The sequence below is a fragment of the Drosophila gunungcola genome, chromosome 3R (assembly GCF_025200985.1).
Source record: "Drosophila gunungcola strain Sukarami chromosome 3R, Dgunungcola_SK_2, whole genome shotgun sequence".
Lineage (NCBI taxonomy): Eukaryota > Metazoa > Arthropoda > Insecta > Diptera > Drosophilidae > Drosophila > Drosophila gunungcola.
The window spans coordinates 8,814,362-8,827,273 of NC_069139.1; the positions used below are offsets into that span (position 1 = coordinate 8,814,362).

The following is a 12,912-nucleotide window of genomic DNA, read 5'->3' on the forward strand; positions in this document are numbered from 1 at the left end:
GGGCCAAGACAGCTGACCCCAAGTCGATATTATTGAATGTCTTCGGAACAGGTAGCACTCGAACATAACCAGCAATAAACGTTTGAACGAGACTCTGTGAAATTGAAGTTTAAGATTTTTAGGTTAAAGCCTGTCATAAAAATGTCAAATTTTGACGAAATAAATAATAGTTGTAAAATTTAAATTCGACCAGAACTTCAATTTGTACCTAATCGGCCCAAATTTATGTAACTCTGTTGATTTTTAATATCATGGACATTTCCTTAAGTTTTCTCGGAATATTCGCAAGCATTTTAAGCGGAAAAAAGGTAATTAAAATCAATTCAATTTTGACAACTGACTGAGGATTGGTATTCAGGCTATTAAAAATGCTCCCAAAACAAAAAAAGTAAATACAAAAAAAACAGTACAAAAATATTGAGATCAATTTTGATAGTTGAATACCAAGCCTTACCTTATTACCATTTTCTAGCTATTAAATGTGTGGTAAGGTGTGGCCTTTGTGCATTTTTTTGGATTCTGCTGCTCGAGGGAAAAACGGAAGTAGTTTTTGCGTCAATCCGCCGATTTAAGCAAATTCTGGCGCAATTTTTAATGAGATTAATAAAATAAGCATTCAAGGTTTCGGGGATGGTTGACTTTAATAACACAGTTTTCCTAAAAAAATTCTTAAGCCCAACATAAATATTTAATAATTAATGTTGGCTATTTATTCATATTTTCATAATTTTTGTTTTTATATTCATATTTTGTAAAATGTATGTAACTCGTACGAAATGTTTTTCAATTAATTAATGGCCAAAAGCACACCACTGAAGAATATATTTATTTCTGGGCACATATTTCAGTTAATGGCTTTTGAGAAAATATTGATATGGCCATCAGTGAGAATCGTGCTCGCTATTTATACCTTCTGTTTTATTGTTGGGCTTTATTTTAATTAGCGGAAAAGTTTACCACCAACAGAGTGGTTCTTTAATTATTGCGGCGTGTCCATGTAAACTGGTGTCAATCAATCATCTGTCCTGTGGAAGCTCTTAAATTATCCAGCGGCAAACAATTATTGACTTTAATTGTTGGCTCATTAATCATGGCCTTGGCAACACCTCCCGAATCGAATGGAAAACTTCTCAAACTTCCTGGCACTGGTCAGTGGTTCTGTGGTCAGCAGTTTAAGTTTGAGTTAAGTTTTCTGAGGATGGGGTAAACATTTATTATGCTTTCAGTTTGTGGTCTGCCGTGTGTATTTTCGAACACCTGTGTGCAAGCTTTTCCAATGAAGTGAAAGGTGGGGGCATCGGAAAACAGAAATGAATATGGAAACCAATAAAGTTGCAAGCCATGAATCTGTTCGAAGCACTTGAGTGTTATCTACTGCCGAATTGAGTTTGTGCCGATAAATATATATTTCCTGCGAAGCCTAATCTAGTTGTTAAAGTCAAATCGATGGCAAGAGTGCAGAACCACGCCCTCGCAACTGTTGCCCACTTTGGCTTGCCGCGGCACAGACCGTTGATTAATGCTGATTGATTGATTATTTGCGTTTTTCTGACATGATGCACGCTTTATTGTCGCCTGGCTCGTGGAAAATCATCAATTTCCGCTTGTAAAAAAGCACAACGCGAACAAAGAAACGCTGTTCGTTTTTATTATTTTTTGTTTTTTTTTTTCTGTTTCCCTACCATCCATCCAGTGAGTGGTGGAAATGTTAAGCCTCCTGCCAACTCGTCTCGCAGCTTGTTGCACAACCCAAAGGAGCAAAAGTTGCCTCGTCCATTTTTTTTCGCCAGAGTTAGTAATGAATTTTTTCAGCGCCCCTCTGCCAGGCAGTCGACGGGGCATAATTGCGGTTGCTGAGCATCTTGTCAGCGGTCGTGCAGTTCAAATTCGTTATTCCCGGTTTTACGTCTCCGCCCAGACATACTATACGATATTGGCCAGCTGCCAGGGCTGAAAAATGACGAGAAGTATTGCGACATGAATGTCGAAAAAAGCCGACATGATTATAAAGCCAGCAGAAGATCCTGGAAAGTCAAAGTGTGTCTGGTGTCTCACAGCCGTTCCTGGGCATCTCCTCCTGTTGCGGCTGCGGTTTGGCATTCGGTTTGGGCTTGGGCTTGGGCCAGAGCCTTGCTACTGGTCTTGGCCATCCATCCAGCCAGCCAGCTGGCCCGGTCATGATTGAATTTTCGCAAATTTCGGCTCGTTAGCGTGCGGCACGAACACGTACGTCATGCTGGGGGCTGCGATACCAATACCAGGCCGATGAAGGCTGGCCATGTTTATGCCATGTACGGCAACAAGTTGCCAACTGTTTCGGGCCTCCATTCGCATTCGCATATATACGTATGCACACTTGACACGCTTCATTTCATTGGGTTTTGTTCTTCTCGTTTTGCGTTATCCGATTATTTCCATATTTTTCGCGCTGTCAGACACGTTTCTTACTTACTCAGTCGTTGACATTTTGCGTGACTGACGATGGACGCGTGGTGTGAATAAATGAAAATGGAAGCGAAATTGGTGCTACTGTAAAGGGCCTCCAACTGGGGCAATGTGTTTGCCAGGGCCATTTTGTGACTTAATTATGATACGGAATGGCGAAAGCGTTGGCACATTCAAAATTAATGTATTGATTTTCAAACTGTAGTATGCAAAGTCAATTGGGAAAATTGAATCTGAAAAAAGGACAAAATTTGCTAGGTCATTTGTTGAATATTCAAACTTTTGTCTGATTGTCTGCTTCATCCGTAACATATGCAATGTTTTTTCTTAATTTTCTATTTGCCCACAATATTAGTCAAAAAAGGACTTCATTTAACGTGCTTGTTATTTGCAGGGAGCACATACTAAATGTCATCAACTGTCGGACAGAGCAGGCGACAACATTACGTATACGCAGCGTGAGCCCAGGGTGGCCAGCCATGTGTGTGAACTGTGGACAAATATAAATTTTCAATTTTTTAAGCTCAATTCAGTGCCAGCACCTTGGTCGTACGTGCTGGCCGACAAAGTGCCGGGAAAATGTCGTTTAAATGCCACCCAAATGGGCCCCGCTCCTGTCCAGCCATTTCCTTCGTGTGAAAAATGGAAACTGGGCGACCAGGGGAGGGGCTGCAAATATTTGACACCCCCGGCTGTAGGTCCAACGTACCCACACCAAACTGGCATGCAGGCGCACAAATTTCTCATGTGCACTTTGGCAAACAAATTAAGATTTATTGAGCCAGGTCGAAGGACGATGTCCCGCATTCTGCCAGTTCACTGAAGTATCTTTCATGCAGGGCTGCCGCGTCGTGGGCCGGACTATTTGGGAATTCCGGAAGGTGGCTTGTTTAAATTGCCTGCATATTTTTACCGATTTCTTTTCATTCGACCCAGCATTTTAATGGGAATTCAATTAAACCACAATTGGGCGAGCTATCCGTTGTACTGGTTCCTTTGTTTCGAGCCCTTACTGATTTTATGTGTGTATGTTTTTTTTGTTCTCCCCGCAGATGGACAATCGGACTTGAATGTGAAATTAGTGGTGCCCCGGTACGTGGAGCGCGGCTCGAGCGCAACCTTCAGGTGCACGCACAACGTCCAGCCGGAAATACTGTTCAAGGTAAGTGACTGCGACGCGGATTAACTCCATCCAGACCATGTGATGCATGCGCATATAAATTATGGAAAGCGCATTAAAAACTTTAAATTGAAAAATAAAAATTGCCGTACGGGTGGTCGGTTGGCCGGTCGGTCGTTCGCTGCACAAAGAAACTTTGTTCGCCTTGTGCTATTTTGTGGGCAAAAAGTTTCCGGCACTGTGACAAACACAACCACACATCCACACAACCAAGCCCAATCCCAAGCCTTATCCCCTGGGCAGGAGCTGGAATTTTCACAAGTTTCGTGCCGCAACTTTGTGGCAGTCAAAGGCATCGGTATCGGTATCGGCATTGGCATGGGCATACCGCCCCGCGGACTTGTTCTGCAAAAAAGTTGCACTCAAAGTGGCATTTCGCTCCATCGATTACGCCGTAGCGCCGTAGCGCCGTAGAGTGGGAGGGCCGTAAACCTTTTACCGCTTCCGTCTCAATATCGACTCAGTTTCGCTTTCGGTTTCCCAGACGCAGCAATTAATTTCACTTCAGTTTACTTAATTCCATCACGAAACATCAACAGACACGCACTTGCGTACGCCAAAATCATAGCCAAGCCCTTGGGCCATTGGGTTTATGGCCAACATACGGGAGGCAGGGAAAACTTGACCGAATTGCCGTTGGTTGTCCCCCGGCATACTTTCAATTTGGCTGTGAACTTTTGTGGTGGCCAGGCAATTTGGAGGCACTATTCAGACCGATCCCGGCTCAAGGTCGGTTGACGTTTTGCTCGCTCTAAGTACCATAAAAAAGCGTACAAATTTTATGGCTCATAGTAGAGAGGCAGCGCTGCCGACACTAGCCGTATATTGATTATTTTTTGTATTTTTCCTAAAGCTAAGATGGATTTAGAACACAGCCGAATTGACGTTGACAGTGGGGAGGGGTCGCGGGGTGAAGTTTATGTACTTATAGACGCGGAACGGTATCCATTGTTATGCCGAGTGAGTCGAAAGCCCTCTCGAAACCATGGAGTACACGGAATTCCATGTCGTGTTTCCGGATCGTGACCAGTAGCAACTTTAAACCGTCATTGTGGTGTCTCATTTGCATGGAAATTCGGGGGCCGACCGACGAGAAGTGTCAACCTAACAAATTTAATGCGCCGCTGAGTCGAGCCAATTTGAAGTGTGCTCCGGGGCGGGAAACATGCACAATTAGCGAGCGGGCTGACCGAATAGCCAAACAGCCAAACAGCCAAACAACCAAACGGGCAAATAGCCCACTCAGATGTAGACATTTATTTATTTGGCCAGTCGGTCGAGTTGTGGCCGGACCAGGGCAATAGCTAATTAGTATAATTAACTATATAAGCGAGTGCGCTCGGCTCGCCGCCATTCGAATTGTTGCACGAAGCGTGGCAAATTGTGTGGAAGTGGCACTAAAAAGGCAATTAAAACGCAAATGCGTACATTGACGGGATCATGTCGGCCCGTGCCCCTTAACACATGTAGGACATCAGTTTTTTTCGCCAAAAAATTATACTCGTACACATTCAAATTAAATAAACTAATTACGGACTGAGTTGGATGCCTGGCAATTGGGCCCGCCATTAATGGGTTTTTGATTTACCACTTTTGAGCCCTTGTGTATTATTTGACGACACAGTGGATTGGGAGAGGGGCAGCCAGGCAGGCAGGCAGGTCCTATATATGCGGGCTAATAAGCCCAAATATAAACAAAAACCCGAAAGTCAAAGAAATAATGTCAGGAGGCGCAGGCAGACACGCCAAAGCAAACATATGTCGCTGACTAAGCGAGTAGGTAAATATTGGCAACGGGAGGGTCGATGGAGGTCCTTTGTTTTTCATTACTTTCAGATCCATTGGCAATATTGCGGCGATAGGGAGTTGCATGTCAAGTCGAGAGTGAATGTTTGAAACGACCACAAGTGGTTGATAAAACTGGATGCGTGTCTGGCGGTCCTAGAGTGCGCTAATGGCCGGTCATTCGAGATCCCACAGGCCACGGCCACCGCAGAGTTTGTTTTTGTGCTGGTGTTTGTGTTTGAGTTCGAGTTCCGAGCGTATGTTTGCCCTCTCATTATAGATTTTATTGATTGACCCGCACAGTGCTCAGCACACACGGGCCACGCAGCTGGCTTGAGTAATGGCAGCATTTGCGGCACAAATTACGCATACGCCTCGCCTGCCGCAGACACATTCAATAAGCACATTAATATTATTAAGTTGTGTGCAATCAATGCAATTCGCCACTAGCGTGTCAACCTGGCTATCAACAGACATGTGGTCACCTGACTCGATATGCTCCAGTTCATCAGGCTGCAATGGTCAACAGTGCTGAGCTTTTTTATTTTATTTTATAAAGCAGTTAGTGGCAAAAAAAAGCCATAAAATTTTGTGTGCATTTCTTTATTTACTTTGAAATCATTTTATTTGATAGTGCTTGAAACAAAAACCATAAAAAACTCAATTAAACAAACTCCAATCCTGTTCAAAACACTTCTTTGGTGACCTTTGCTCTTTTTCTTATATGTAAACGATTTTAAAAGCTTAACAAATTCGTTTCCTGATTGCAAGAAAAATCGACCAGACATTATTATAAGCAAACAAAATGAAAAAAGTATTTACAACAAAATTGTATAATTTCTTTTGGTAATTTTTTATGATTCTCTTTTTAAAGTAAGTAGTTACGAGCTTTGATAAAAATAAATTACTTTTCGACTTTAATCCGGCACTCAAATACCACCGCTGAAATATGATTAAAATAGGAACAGAAACGCAGGGGCGTTAAAAAATATGCATAATAAATAAATGCCGGGTGTAATTAAAAATGGTGGACAAGAGCCGCACATCCGGGCAGAAAAACGTTGTCAGCCGCCCTCCGGCTCCCCAGCTAGTTTTAAGTTGAATGTGGAAAACTTGTGCATGAAAATTAATTTCCATTTTCATTATTCATATTTGTCGCTTTCGTTGTCGTTGTCGTAATCCGCGCGGCCTCGACCCACGAAAAAACGGAAACAACTTTTTGTGTCCCACTGCAAGTTGCGCTTGTAGATTTTGGTTTTAATTGCGGGGGCGACATGCGCCAGCACTCCCTTCGCAATTCTGGCACTGCCATTCCAATAAAAACGTTTTATTATTTATAGTTTACAGTTTAACGCGCTAACAACGGCTCAGCGCAGCATCATTCAGTTAGACCAACTTGTTGCCAACTTAAATTGCTCTGTCGCTAGCAGGGAATTGGGGCGATATTGTTGGATTGCGTAACGCACTCGAATTGCGCAACGCAATTTAAGCCATTTATTAAGTAATCCGGGGCCAAGGACGACCATCAAACCTGACACGTTCAATCACTGTCAGAAACATCAGTTCCCCGAATCTGAAGCTGAACCTGAATCCGCAACTGAAGCTGAATCTGATTGGGGGTCCTGGGCAATCATGGCTTTCTTTTAATATCGGTAAATGCTTATTGTTTTTTGCAGGTGACATGGCTAAAGGTTGACAAGGGCAAGTTTTTCGAATTCATAAACGGCAGGAATCCGCCATTCCGCAACTCCACCATCGAAGGGGCCGAAATCGACGTAAGTACTGGGTTTGGGCCACTTATTTAATCAATCATCATTACCGCTGTCAGTGCACAATGCGGTATTCGTCCTCGTGAGAGGCATCTGAGAGTAGTCCAGTAAATTGCTGCTAATTTGTGGACTTGCATGTCCTTCGCACCATTTGATTTGCTAATGAGCTTTCAGTGTTGCCACTTTAATTCGTCATTTTGTTATTGCGGCCCCTCTAATTAACAGTGGGACCATTCCAACGAGCAGCAGGTGACGCTGAAGGATGTCCAGTTTGATCTCTCCGGCCAGTTCTACTGTGAGGTCTCCACGGACACCCCCATTTTCACCAAGGCCAGTGCCGATGTGCTCATGAGCGTGTTCTGTGCGTAACAATTTGGCAAAGAGCTACAAAAATGTGCCCCCTTTTAATTATGGTATAACATTTGTATATCCTATCCATTCAGTGCCACAGCCGGGTCCACCCACCATTAAGTTTCGAAAGCGAACGCCCTTCGCGGTGGGCGAGAAACTTTTCGCCCTGTGCAACACCACCCGCGGACGCCCCGCCCCGCACGTCACGTGGCTAATCAACGGTAAAAAGGTGCGTATGCGTGATATTCGAAGCGGCCAATTCGCAATTTGATTGCGCAATTGCCCGCAATCGGAGCCGAATCGCAATGGATCATTTACAAACTGTCTATGTGCGAAAAGTGCCACCAAGCAGTAGCAGGTTAATCAGCAGGATATAGCACTCGAAACGACTGCCTGGGGATGGGCAAAGGCCACTGGATCGTGGACAGTGCATTAAGATTAACATCAGTTTAAGCCATTTTATAATTATGGCCTACATGGGGGCGGTCGGGACAGCTTTCGTTTTAATTGCAAAAGCCTTCGGCCAGCTGCTGCTGTCGGCGGCGAGAGGAAATGAAATTTAAATAAATTCATTATGACTGCCTGGGCAACTCTAAAATGAAATTTATTCATAAAACGCGCCGGGAGCAACAACTGCAGCACACAGATGTGGCTGTGCATGTGGATGTGGAACTGACCCGTTGGGTCCTGATCCATATTTAATTTAAGCCGGATGCTTGGGTCCACAAGTGTAGCTGGAATGGGATTTCACATTGAAGTGACTTTTGTGCGCAGCTCATTGTAGTTGCTTCCCCCTCGCCATGTGTTGACCCGTGGACTCATACCCCGCCTTTCGGGCTCCTTTGTGTATCGACAGGTGGAGGACAAGTACGTGCGCACCCACCACGTTTTCATGTTCAATGGCAAGAACCAGCGCCGCACGCAGCAGCAACAGCAGACGCAGCTGAGTCAGCAGCAGCTGCAGCAGCAATACTTCCAGCAGCAGTACTTCAATCAGTACCATCAGCAGTACCACATCCCCGTTGGCCAATTCATGGACCGCTACGACAAAAGCCTACGCTGGCCGGCAGGAGCACGAGCGGGTGAGTAGCCATTGTCCGCAGAGGAAAAAGCGATGAAAACAGAGAAAAATCGGACAGACCTACGTCAGAATTATACTTTGCGTTTTGTCAAGTAACTAAATTGTTAAGAAGCTGGAAATATATATATATATATCGTTTGAAAATAAAACACGGTTTTCAGTAAAATAAAAAAACAAAACAAATATATTTAACAATTATTTGATATTTATAGAACGTTTAACCACAATGCTTTCAGCTTAAATTGGTCAGATTATGAGCCTTTTTTTCCGTAAAATAACAAAATGAAACCATGTTAAAGACAACAAAATCTTAAGCAAATATTTGATATTAATGAATCTATTGGATTTCAATTTTATAATTTTATTATAATTAATATCCCAGCGCAGCAAGTTTACACTTATTTTGGTAGCGCTAGTCACATTGAATGAGAGATACAAACCTATTTAAACAGGCATAGACTTAAAACTATTACTTATTACTTACTTTTATTTTATTGTATTGCAAACTCTTAGACACCTTTACAAGTAGTAATAAAAACCTAGGGATTTCTGTACCTAAAAACCCAAATTATATTTTTTTTTATTTTTGTATGCTAAATTATATTTTTTTTCGTGTATCTGCAATTGACAACACAACAAGCTGTGAAGCACCATTGGCTAATGTGACACTTTTCTGAACTGTTTGCGTTCCAAACGGGGGACTGTCAATACAGCGCTTACCTTAATTAGTTTGATTGCTGACCTGTGCTCCAATTTCTCTTTGCTACGGCATTGCAGATGAGTTCCCGCACTTTCTGTCGCACCACCACGAGGGCCATGGCCACCATGGCAGCCTGTACAACAATCCGTTTGGCTCGCTGGCCAACTACCATGACGTGGGCGAGTTCCACGAGGTGCACCAGCGCAACTACGACAGCAACAAGAAGAAGCTGGAGCAGAAGAAGCAACAGCAGATGGAGATGAAGAAGCACAGGTGAGTCTGTGAGAGGGAGTCGATAGCAAAACGCAAGGACATTAATCAAGCCACCTGACCTCGGCCATTATCCGGACCCTGAACTGTATTTATGGGCTATACAAATTAAAAAAAAGCTGCAACTTTCAGCCACCGGCTTAGATGTGCCCAAAGGTTCTCATGTACCGGGGCATGAAAACTTTTGCCAACGCCATCGCCATCGCCACCGCCACAAACTTTTCATATTCTTATCAATTTCCCAGGTTGCGTGTGTGGCGTGTTTATTAAAGTTTCCTTATCTATGGTCTAAAAGGATTTCGCCCCGGCTAAAGCCAACGGCTGTTGGCACATTGTTAGAGTTTGTTGCCCGGCGTCTTTGCCCTTTGTTGTATAACGCATAAATAAATTTTGTGGCCCAACTCTGGCTCCGTCTGGATGGCAGGCTGGCCCGTTTACCACAGAAAACGCCCCTTAACTTGCTGGGCTTTCGAAATCTTTACGTGGCGCGATTGGATGTGAAACGTAAATGAATGCAATAAATTATTTACGTTCACCTGTGATATTAAAAATCAAGCTGTGAAACTTTTCCAATATAAGAACTTTTGGCCCCCAACTTTGTAGGAGTGTAAGGACGTGGTATAGTGTACTGTATAGGAATCATGTTGGGGGGCAGTAGCTGGGGGTGGGCGTGGGTGAGGTGTCAGCTTAATGAAAGCCACGATTCGCTTTCCGCTTCCACGAAGTGGCTGCTCTTTGAAGTCGGCATTGCACATACGCCACGTGGCACGTCTTGGAAGGGGATGTTCGAGGTTTTCAGTTGGCAGTTGGGGCAACTTGAAAAAGAAATGGTGCTGCCAGTAAGCTGATGTGCCATGTTCATGGAATGACAGCCGGACAGCCCAACACCTTCAAATCGACTGGCCAACTGGGTTGACAGATTACGGACGAATGGGCTAAAAAAAAATAAAATGGTCCTGCTAAAATGTGAAGGACCATGGTAATTGGCAACTGAATTTTCCATTTAAAGGCAGTTACTTGCCACTTAGCTTTTTAATTTACATAAGCCGAAAAGTTTCGAAATCAGCCTCCGTAGAATCCGGAGCTTATGGCTCCGTCAAAAAAGTTCGTGACGCGCATGTGTGTGGGAAATAAACCCACTTGGTTAATTTACCATAAAGTAAAAACCATAATTTACACTCGTGCCATTTCCTCGCCTGGTAATCAGAGAAGGCTAATTGCATTTGCCGCAGGAAAGAAGCCAGACCGAATGCAAGAACAGGGCACAAAACTATTTATAAATAATTTCCCCCATTTCAGAGTGCCGTAAGTAGCAGGTAGTTTTAAAGAGGGTGTGAGCCGGTGAGGAAGGGACTGGCGGGGATGTAATTTCGCTGAGAGCCCAATGGAAATATGAAATAATTTATATTCAAAGCGCACCAGGCGCTATTGCTTAACATAAGCCTAAATCTTGGTGGGGAAAAAAGGATTGAGGAAGTGCTATTCCAGAGATTCCAAGGCTTTAAAGTCTTATTTCGTTTATTTTACTAGGATCTAGGAAACCATTTTTTTGGTTTTTTAAATTATGCAATTAATTGTTTTGGCTTTAAATGGTAATGATAGAAGCCGAAAGTACCACAGAATGTTATACCTATTCTATATACCTATAAATATAACTATAGCCATAAAATTGGTTAATATTGTCATAATTGTTATACTTTGTTTAACTAAGCTCTGGAAAATCAATTTTTATGGTTTCTGAAATTGTACAATTAAATGTTAATGGTGAAAACCGAAAGTACCACAGAATATTTACCTACTGTATAAATATTTATAATATAATTTTTATAATTTTCATCAATTAAAATGCATTCACCTCCCTGAAAATAACCATTTCGACCCCATTGTAACCAGATAAGGCCGTGAATTATATTAAGTTGTACAACTTTTTTGCACCTTCACTGCTTGGCTTAACTTTTCTCCATCTGGCACCTGCTGCAGACACCTGTAGATGGGTTCAGTTATGGGCTTGTGTAGGCGTGATTTCAGCCCCGACCATTACGTAAACTGTGAAGCCCTTCTGCCATAAGACCATGTGATAAGCGTTGCATATTTATGCAGCCGCCTGCCGTAAAACAGGGTAAATGAAAGGAGGGATGGCTAAAAAGTGCACATGCAACAGCAGCGAAAATAATGGCAGGACAAGGCCGAGTGGTGCAACAATAACCAGTAACAGACAGCGTTTATGTGCATGCCAATGTGCATAAATTCCTTGGGCTCACTCAGTGTGTGGGTGTTTGTGTGTGGGTGGGTGTATCCTTCTGTTTATGTTTGTGTGGGTTGCTTGGCTGGCCAGGCGTGGAACAAACTGCGCTGTTTATTAAGTTTGTGCATCATGGGTCGCACGTGTTTGTATGTGGGTGTATGGTATGCGGGGCTGTGGCGAAAATATTCATGTTATTTTATGCAAATGCAATGCTAATGTCACCGCCCACTGCCCTCCGCCTGAACCCAGTGAACCCAGCGACCTTGCAAGATTTATGGCCCACATAAAATATTGAGTACGGGTCACTTTAATGTGTGTCAGTAGTCATGGCTGTGTGACTTCAGCCATGCTAAGTAATTAACCGCTTAACGTGATAAGTGACTACGATGCTGACAGACCGACAAGTGCTACTCAAATGCCGGAACACCAGAAAGCTTTCATAATGCCTTACTCCCGTACTGTTTTCCTCTACCCCTTTTTGTTTCTTTGTTTCCCCTGAAGCACAGCTGGAAAACCCTTTAAGATTGCAACATGAAAAGAACAAAAGCGGAATGGCAGCCAACGAGCTTCGAAGGCAGACGTTGCACGGATGTAAAGGCCATAACACGTAGCTCTGAATGAACACTTGTCTAGGGAATGGCCAACAAAGCAGGGAATTATACTTCAACAAGTCGAACTGCAAATTCCCTTACAGACCTAGCAAAATTTAATAATTAAAAAAAAATATTAATTATTAATTAGCTAAATTCACAAACAGAGTTTATTATAGCTAAATTAAAATGACTTGGGGTTTTGATTTGTTAAAAAAAAATAACCAAAGTTTATTTACCCTCGTCAAGGGTACAAAATTGGGTTGTGCGGTGTTCATGAGAAAGATGGCTCACAATGGGCCAGCAAGGACATGAGAACAGCAATGGGAATGGTGCGCGTTATGCAGTCAAAAAGTAGTTTACACGTTGCTGCACAATTTATGTTTGTGCAACACGTAGGGCCTTTTGTGGCAGGCCCACGCCATGAAAAGAGCTGAAACTAAATGTTGGGCAGGTCTGAAGGTCCCTGTCTGCGTCTAGCTTCAACCTGGCTTTT

General features: G+C 43.2%; 1 protein-coding gene across 2 annotated transcripts in view; it reads left to right on the forward strand.

Annotated features, from left to right (window-relative positions):
* LOC128264128 (uncharacterized) overlaps positions 1–12,912 on the forward strand; it is a 39,502-nt gene that overhangs the window by 12,699 nt on the left and 13,891 nt on the right. Inside the window, exons 2-7 of one of the 2 annotated variants that reach the window (XM_052999481.1) lie at positions 3,498–3,607; positions 7,087–7,185; positions 7,405–7,540; positions 7,623–7,759; positions 8,387–8,612; positions 9,389–9,584. In XM_052999481.1, the coding sequence (XP_052855441.1) occupies positions 3,498–3,607; positions 7,087–7,185; positions 7,405–7,540; positions 7,623–7,759; positions 8,387–8,612; positions 9,389–9,584 (904 nt within the window). Of the gene's footprint in view, positions 1–3,497; positions 3,608–7,086; positions 7,186–7,404; positions 7,541–7,622; positions 7,764–8,386; positions 8,613–9,388; positions 9,585–12,912 lie in introns of those variants that run through there. The other variant, XM_052999489.1, reaches the window with a different exon arrangement.